Raw genomic sequence first — 9,489 nt, forward strand, 5'->3', positions numbered from 1 at the left:
ACCATGTTTTAAATGCTCAGAGAAATAGTAGAGACATGGAATAATCTGTTCCTAAACTCTATGACTAAAATTATCTTGGAATCCCAAATAAAACCCGATGTGTGACCGGGCGCCATGTCTCACCCCTGTAACACTAGCACTTTGGGAGACCAAGGCAGGCAGATTATGGGGTCAAGAAATCAAGACCATCCTGGCCAACATGGCGAAACCGCATCTCTACTAAAAATACAAAAAATTAGCTGGGCGTGGTGACACACGCCTGTAGTCTCAGCTACTCAAGAGGCTGAGGCAGGAGAATTGCTTGAACCTGGGAGGTGGAGTTTGCAGTGAGCCAAGATGGCGCCACTACACTCCAGTCTGGCAACACAGCAAGACTCCAGAACAAAAAAACCCAATGTGTATTTTGTTCAAGGTCCTAAGATGGAAACGTAGTTTTCAGGGAATGTTAGTAAGTCTTCATTTTGCTTATTAGTTGTCCTAATCTTTATAGCTTATAATTCAGGGCATCTCAACTATTTCATAGCTTGTAACTAAATTTATTCATAAATATCTCATTAAAGTTGATAACGTGACTGTCCACTATTGCAGAGTTTATCAATCACACCAAGGGCAAAAAAAACAATGGATGTCAAGATGTGGCTTGGACCAATGATCCTTCTCTACAGACTCACACTCTGAACCAGCAGATGTTTTTTAAGATGATGCTTCATATCCATGTTCATCTCCAGCTGACATGGAAGACCAAAACCCTACATTTCTTTTTAGGTTCCATGAAGAAGTTGCAATTTGACATTCTCTAATTTTCAAGATACTTACTAACAATATATTTTGTACACAATACCCCACATATTATTCAGCTCTGGTGTCATCTCACAGACCAGCTTACAGGAATATTTTTGTAGCACAAATAGCAATTTCAATATTTAGGTGGCACTCGTTTTGCTTCAATTCACACCATTTCCTTAAAGCTAGTCAGCAAACAGTCAAATGACCTTCCAGTGACTAGGCAAATATGGAATGCTTCAAAAATGTGTGCAGCCTCCCTATGCAGGGCCATGCTAATTTCCTCTGTACTGTTCCCATTTTAGGATATGTGCTGCCAAAGCAGGCACAAAGCCCTACTTTTACAAATGGACAGTGATGAGTCATGGACAAGGTTTGGCTCTAAGTCCAACTAACCTACTTGAGATCCTGAGAATTCTCTTCAATGGCTTCCTGTGAGGTAGAATTTGAAAATATTTTTAAATCTTGAGGAAGAGATGTAAGCAGTTTTCATCATTATGGAAAACAGATCACTCAAGGGGCCAACCACAACTGGGCGCCCACACTCTGAGGAAGGTTAATGTCGGACTTTCTGTTGCCTAAGGTACTATACAGGGTATAGATGCTTCAGGATACAGATCTGGTATCAAAGAAGAAATCAAACGCCGATCTCTTTCTGCCACATTATTTGAAGCTCTCTGATAGTTTAGAACAAGCCCAACTAATATGTGCTAGAGAAAAGACCAACCTGGAACTCAAAGGATCTCTTACCATGTAGGTGTCAGTTACATCTGTGGTAAGATGTGAGTTCCACATTAGGTTTTGAATGTCAGGGGAAGAGTCAATTTGCTCACTTCATGTGTGGATAAAGGCAGGATGCCGAGCTGCCAGAGCAGGGTGCTGGTACCTTGAGAACAATGGCTGAGCACATAAGCATAGGAATGTGAACTAAAAAACGTGGTAACTTTGAAGTCTATGTATGAAGACTTGAGGGATCTGAATCAATAAGGGCATCTTGGTGTCAAAGGTCAACCATTACCAAGCAGCAGGACCAGTTTCGGTGGCAACAATGCAGCAACAGAATCAACAGAAAAAACAGAACAATTAAAATGTCCTTTGTCTTCTCCTCCTTCTGACATGATAAAAAGGATTGTCTTCTTTGGGCTTAGTGAACCCCTTTGGTTCTTGAAAAATTCAAAGAGTACATAGAAAATAGTCCCCAGAAGACAGTATAAGACTTCCTGCTAAACTGGACATCTCAAGACCCAAAGGACTAACCAGAAAAAATCAAAGATGTGACATTATTTTTTATCCCATGCATAGGTGTTATACTTGGAATAAAATAAACAATGTTGGGATCTCTAAGGATAAAGGTCTTAAAAGTCCCGAGATAAAGAATCCTGCACCCATTGATTCTTCTAACTAGTCTAGCTTTTTGTTTGATTTCTAGCTGATGCAGGGGACCAACTCACTGCCACTTTAAAACTACCTTAACCAGACTATGACATCTCACCTGATATATAAGATACAATGGTTATAATTATTTTAAACCTCAATTTAGTGTTAACTAGCCTTTTAATGTGAACACTTACATGTCATGATGACTGGAAATTGCGTAATCTTCAGCAGTCCATCCAGATGCATCTTGAGAGAATACATCGACATCTTGCTGAAGTAGAATGCTAACTATACTTGCTGATCCACAACACACAGCAAGTATGAGAGCAGTTCTAAAATGACAGGGAGAATTTCTTCCTTAGGAACTTTAGTAAAGCTATTATAAAGGCTAGTTTGATATACTCTACCAATTTAATATCTTGCCTGCCCATGCAGAATTAAACATTTACATGCACTAAAAGACGTAAGCATCTTGAGTGCCTAAGTGTTCATCTTTGTAAAATACCACCAGGGTTAAAAGGAAGGGTCAGAAAGGAAGACTCTTATCTCAGTGAGGTATTGCACAGTAGAAGTTACTAATTTAAAGGCCTTGATGAGCTAGGCACTGAATTAAATGCCAGTCTTGTGTGAATCTAAAACCTAGCTCTTTTCTCTTTATCACCCAGCTACAGCTTGCCTTTATTAAAGGAAAAGCGTATCCACTTAAAACTGTCTTCACCCCCTCTCTCCATACCAATTTAAAAACATCAAAATACACTGGAAATAAAAAAGAAAAAAAGCTGATGAACCCAAAGTATGTGGGAATCGCAATTAATTGTCATGTAGGGATAAGCAAACATTAATATTCTTCAAAAAAAGGCAACTGAAAGCAGAGTCATTCAAAAGACAAAATGATTTTCAACTCCTATTTATGTTTAATATAGCATATTTAATGGAAGAGCGTATAAGAAGCAGAGGTTAAAAACTACTAGAAAGGTTTAAGAAGTTCAGTACTGAGTCATAAAGTAAACTAAAAGTTGAAGTTCATACTTCATAACACTCATAGGAACTCCCGTTAGCTAACGTAGGATCATATAACCAAAAATGTCACATAACAAGTAACATCAGTCCATATAATAAGAGAAGATGAATCCTACTAAAACTGTTCTTTATGTGAACTAAAAAAAGTGGTAATTTTAAAGTCATTGTATGGATCGCCATGTGACTGCTTATCCCAGTCCAAATAACTGCTTTTCCCCTTAACTCATTGATGTTGACACTCATCACTACGTCCCAACAAGTAGAAGTGAATCTTATTAATTTACTACTTATGACTTGAGTGACGATCACTCTAAAACACACAGATTAAAAGAATTAACTATACCTTCCAAATCTATCAAGTGCATTTAAATTAGCTTTTTTCTTGATTAAAAATTTCACCATTTGCTCTTTTTGTCGATGTACACCCAGCAAAAGTGGTGTCAGGCCACTCTGTAAAACAATATAAAGCAAAAACAATATGTAATTCAAAAAATCACATATTTCTCAACTGAACTGGAAACTTTATATAAGATCCTATGGACTTACACACGCAGAAAGGAAATAAAACGTCGCTTCCTTCTCGCTCTTCTGTGCTTTCCCACACGCTCCTCCTTCCCTTGGGAAACACCTCTCCTCAGCCTCATCGCATTAACTCTGGTCATCTTAAAAACTCACTTTAAACACTTACTGGTTCCAAAATCTTTGCTTCTAATCCAGCATTTGGCATAGCATTATTAGATAATAATATATTTTCCCATCTAAACAAAGAGCTGCTTAACGGCAAGGCCTGTATCTTTTATCTCTATATCCTCAAACCTTATGACATATTGTTGTGTATAAAGCAAGAATTTGCATGTAAAATGTTTCTTTAGTTTCACATGTTTTACCAAAACATCAAGCTCCAACATACAACAAAAATTGCTATTAAGACTCATACTGTCCATTTTTCAAGGATTTTTCCAACATTTATTCACTTAAAATCCATTTGTATTTAATTTTCCCAGATTGTTAACTAAATAGATAATGAATTCAGACTGCTCAAACTAAATTAACAGAATTTCTATCTGTATTCTTAATAATTCCATAGTTTTTAGTGTTTAAAACTGCCATCCTGATTAAGTCAAGGCTCTACAAATTTAAGAGACATACTGGATAGTCCATAAGACAGCTTCAGTTGACAAAAAAGATTTAGAATTTGCTACAATTCTGATTGAGAAAACTCTGCTCTTAATAACGACTTACTGACCTAAGCACTTGAATGATGACAAAAAGACGCAAAATCCCGAAAGGACCATCCTCTACTTATTGAAAGACTACTCACTGCAAATTTCTAAAGACCTTCTTAACAGCAGTGAATAACTGATGGTAGGAAGGAAAAATTATTATTCTGTAAGCTTAGAGATACTTCCAGTAATATTCATTTTAATGTCCCTACCACGGAGATAGAAGTCAGATTAGGCCAGGTGTAGTGGCTCACACCTGTAATCCCAGCATTTTGGGAGGCTGAGGTGGGAGGACCACCCGAGCTTGGGGAGGTTAAGGCTACCATGAGCTGTCACTGCACCACTGCGCTCCAGCCTGGGAGACAGAGTGAGACCCCATCTCAAATAAAATAAATAAATGAAAAAGAAAAAAAAAGACTAATATTATTGGAAAGGAAAGATTTAAAGGAATTAGCACATATCCAACTCCAACTCTTCTACAGATATTTTAAGTTTCTGAGATCCATGAATTTACACATTAAACTTATCTATTCAGTGGTTCTTAGGTAGGAGCATCTGGATTTTAAGGAATTTGTTGCTGTTGTTGGTGTTGTTAGAGACAGGGTCTCATTATGTTGCCCAGGCTAGATTCAAACTCCTGTTCTCAAGCTATCCTCCCACCTCAGCCTCCCTAGCAGTTGGAACTACAGCCATGCACCACCATGCCTGGCTTCAAGGAAATATTTTTAAACATAGGTATCCAGGCTTTATTAGACTTAGTCTATCAAAACCTTCAGGGGCAGCCTAGACTTGTAGATCATTTAAAAAGTTTCCTCAGGTTACTGGGATGCACAATTCTGACAACTAGTGCAACACACAATTACTTCAGTCTCATCTCCCACCCACCTGACAAAGTCCCTTTATCACTTAAGTATTTGGCCAAAAAAAGGAAAGAGTAGGAAAGACACTCATTTGCTGAAAACACCACATAATTTTCCCAGGTACGAGTAGATCAGGGTCTAGTAAACTCAAAATCCAACTTGATCTTGTTACTTATAAGTGCCTTATGTCCCACCTTCCTATAAAGACATTCTAGATTTCAAAGCAGAGTTGAGACTCTAATTGGCCATTTCTATCAGAATAGGATAATAAGTCAGTTGATTACTTATTATTCCCTCTGCTCAAGGGTTTCCCACTACATCACCACCTATTCACTGCCAGTCTGGTTCCTCAGAGGTCTCCGAAAATTGATCTCTAGGGATTTTACAACTCACTAACTCCCTTTCCCAAACTGAAAACTGTCTTTCTCTAAAACTGAAGAGATCCTTGTGTTACCATACAAAGGAAACAGATAAATGAACAACACCACAGACACACACACACACACACACACACACACACACACACCCTCTTCATAGTTTTTTCCTCCATTATCTAATTGAAAAATTGGCCTCAATATTTCTGATTGCTCTCTTTTTCCCTTTTCATTTTTGCCTCATGAACAATCAGAAATATCTTAAGCCTTGCCACTGAGAGATACATCACTTCATGTATACTACTTTTTTTTTTTAGGAACTTGCCAAAGCAGCAGGATTTCTATTCACTGAAATGTAGTTTCATTTCTTGGAGTTTTAAACCTATTTCCAGGGTAAATTTGGTCATTTTACATTGATTAGAGGCAAAAACAAACAAACAAACAAACAAACAAACAAAACCTGGGAGGAAAAAATTTAAAACAAAATAATTATTACCTTTTACAATTTGTGTTTTAAAAAAACAATTTACCACAAGTGCATTAAAAAAAAACCGTACCCTCGAATGTTTCCTTAGAAGTAATAATATTTAGCATAAAATATTAGATAATAATTAAGTCATTTCTAAATATTTTCATTCAGGTTATGCTTGAGCTTCCAAATATGAAAAACTGACCCTTACACGGGTCAGTGCTCAAACAAATGCATTTCAGTATTTTGAAAATAAAACTGGTAGATCTATACCTTGTTTGCTGATTCAGTGTTGGCACCGCACAAAAGCAGTGCTCTGGCCAGTAATTTGTCTTCATTGTAGACCGCGTAGTGTAGCGCGGTATTGCCATACACATCCGGAATGTTTGGATCAGTGCCATGTTCTAGTAACATTAATGCACATTCGTCTTCTTGGCATTGTACGGCCTGCAAGTATGATAAAAAAACAAATTATAAGCCCTCAGAATTCAAAATAAACATTCCACAGCTTTCATCAACTAGTTATATTTACTTGAGGAAACTAATTTTTATTCTATGTACTGAAATCAAATCCATCTCACACTGATTAGCTGACTACTGCATACCTTTATTAGAGCTGTCCTCTTTTTGCTATCCAAGACATGAAGGTCACATTGTCTGTCCAACAGGAGTTTTACTACTTCTGGATTTCCATTGGCACAGGCCAAATGGAGAGCAGTCCTGTGAGAGTGAGAAGCCTTTTTAGGAAATTGTAGTCCACTATTTAAAGCTATATCAATGATTCATGTAATTGCAAACATTGAATAGCCTGCTATTCCTCTTCCTTCAAAACAAACATTTAATTTTCCTGTGAAGAAAGCACGCTAATTATTACCTCTCATTACTCTCCGTTTTAATGAAAAAGCAGCCAATTTGAAGAGAAAGATCATGGCCTTTAGATTCCACTCAACTTGGGATGGAATCCTACTTTAAGCTCTGTCCCTTCCTAGCTGTTGCTTAGCCTTTTTGGGTCTCAATGTCCTCATCAATAAAATGGGAATTAACTATTCTATTCATTTATGTATTTTCAGCTGTTAGTAAACAATGTGCAAAAATAGCGCATGCACATTTTGATATCCGGAAAGGCAAGTCTTTTTCCATTCTGTTACAAACAATTTATCACAATAATAAATGACAGCATGTGTAATTTAAGAGTGCTAAAACTTTCCTATTTTTATTTGGCTTAGGTGAAAATGAGAAATAGAAAGAGCTCACATCTTAAGAAAAATGAATCTTCCTAGTCAAGGACACAAACCATCTTTCCATTTCAGTTTCCTTCCAAGGTTCCTCAGTAAAGAACATATATACATAGGGTACACTGATATAAAATGCATGCTAGATTTTATTTGAAGAATATTTAGCCCAGAAGTTGACATCTTATGGGACTTAGTTCTCAATATACCTTTCTATAATGTAGATAACATTGTTTTAAAATGCTTACATTAAAAATAATTTGCTGCATCAACTTAATTTTACAAGTTAAATCAGTTTGAAACAGTCAGTGTTCTATAAGGGAAATTATAACTGGATTGGAAATGAACTAAAATTTTGGGTTCGTGTTGCTGCTCTTAAAGAGGCCTGCGCCCCGACCTCTGAGTTTTTCAAACTCTGGGCGGTGTGGGTCCTGCGGAGGAGAGAAATCCAGCCCCTGACCCCCCGCTGTGCCAGGAGAGCATGTCCCTACCCCATGTCCCCACATCCCACCTCCTCCCAGCCCAGGCCAGGTTACCTCTTCTTTTTGTCCCTCTTGTTCACGCCGGGGCCCCTGAGCATGACGATGAGATCCGCTCTGGGGACTTTACCCCACCAGGCAGCTCTGTGGAGCTTGCCCAGATCTTCTCGACGGACGTGGTACCTTGGCTCCCTGAAGGCGCTGTCGTCGTGGTCTCCCCAAGCGCCCACGTTGTTCTTGCCACTCCCCCAGCAGCAGGGGAAGCAAAGGCAGTACCACTTGCCCATCTTGCTCCTGAGGCCAAAGGGCTTCTTCAAAGGGGGAGCAGATGGCTTTGGAGAAACCTCAGCCCCCATCCGCTTCCACCAGCCCGAGGAGCCGGGTAATAGCTAGCCAATCGCCTCTGCCGACAAGTTTCACCAACAAGCAGGAAACTCCAAGTTTCCAATCTGTCAGAGGAGAAAGGACAAGGCCAGCCAAAACCTTGCCAAGCCCAGGGGGAGAGGCCAAGACCAGCGAGGTTTGAAAGGCCACACCCACCCAGGGGAAGTCCACGCCCACCCAGGGGGAATCCCCGCCCACCCCCAGGGAAATCCCACGCCCACCCAGGGAAAGGCCAATCCCCCAAGGAAACACCCAGCCCAGCAGGGGAATTCCAAGCCCAGTCTAGAAAAGGTCAATCCCAGCAAAGAAACGCTAGGGGAGAAAATGCCAATCCACTGGAGGACGACCAAGCCAAGCGACCAACGCCAAGCCAAGCGACCAACGCCAAGCCAAGCGACCGACGCCAAGACAGGCTGTTACAGGCGCATGCATGGAACGCCAACACGCGTGTGTTGCATGTACCATAGTGCGCTTGTGGCGTGCGCGTGTGGCGTGCCCGTGCAGCAGGCACGCAAGCCAGCCGTTACACACGCGTGGATACACGCGCGTGAGGCGTGCGCGTGAGACGTGCGCACCTCAGGCGGCGTCTCTGCACGTGGCACAGTGGCCGACATGTGTCACCGCATGTGCAAGTTCTGGCGCCACAAACGTCAGTGGCGGCCTTGTGTTCCCACCAAATTGTGCGGGAGTTGGTCAAGCTCTCAAGCCATTGAGAAGGAGACGCAGCTACTGGGAAAAAGCCTCTAGAAGCAGGACCGGGACTAGAGCGCCAGGAACTTGAGGACTCTGACAGTCTCCTCTGAAGAAAGCCCCCAAGGCAGTTGTGACGGTGCTGTTGTGGGGGGTGGGGCGTGGCAGCTGCAGCTGGGAGCTCGGGCTGTCGGAGCTCGCTACAGATGGCCTCAAAATCAATCGTAGAACAGGCCAAGCGCGGTGGCTCACACCTGCAATCCTAGCACTTCCGGAGGCCGAGGCACGGGGGTACTGCCTGAGCTCAGGAGTTGGAGACCAGCCTGGCAACACTGTGAAACCCGAAACCCCGCCTCTGCTAAAAGTACAAAAAATTAGCCGGATGCGGTGCTGGGTGCCTGCATCCCAGCCTCAGGAGAGGCTGAGGCAGGAGAAATGCTTGAACCTGGGAGGCGGAGGTTGCAGTGAGCTGGTGGCGCCACTGCACTCCAGCCTGGGCAATAGAGCGAAACTCCACCTCCAAAAAAAATCACGGAACACAAGCCACCCACAAAGCCCCGCGCGGGGCCATCAGTGACGTGACACTCAGGGGCCACAG

At 41.3% G+C, this 9,489-nt stretch overlaps 1 protein-coding gene and 1 non-coding gene across 2 annotated transcripts in view; both read right to left on the reverse strand.

The window, feature by feature from the left end:
• Positions 1–8,596, reverse strand: part of LOC144579696 (POTE ankyrin domain family member A-like) — a 45,082-nt gene extending 36,486 nt beyond the window's left edge. Inside the window, exons 1-5 of the mRNA XM_078352504.1 lie at positions 7,875–8,596; positions 6,712–6,826; positions 6,380–6,553; positions 3,524–3,630; positions 2,355–2,492 (exon numbers count right to left, since the gene is read on the reverse strand). Coding sequence (XP_078208630.1) covers positions 2,355–2,492; positions 3,524–3,630; positions 6,380–6,553; positions 6,712–6,826; positions 7,875–8,173 — 833 coding nt within the window. The 5' untranslated portion in view covers positions 8,174–8,596. The remainder of the gene's footprint in view (positions 1–2,354; positions 2,493–3,523; positions 3,631–6,379; positions 6,554–6,711; positions 6,827–7,874) is intronic.
• On the reverse strand, positions 1,007–1,112 carry LOC118151073 (U6 spliceosomal RNA). Its single transcript, XR_004739212.3, has one exon. It is a non-coding gene; the product is annotated as a U6 spliceosomal RNA (small nuclear RNA).
• Positions 8,597–9,489: the final 893 nt, after the last annotated feature.

This window comes from Callithrix jacchus, chromosome 16 (genome assembly GCF_049354715.1).
Source record: "Callithrix jacchus isolate 240 chromosome 16, calJac240_pri, whole genome shotgun sequence".
Classification (NCBI taxonomy): domain Eukaryota; kingdom Metazoa; phylum Chordata; class Mammalia; order Primates; family Cebidae; genus Callithrix; species Callithrix jacchus.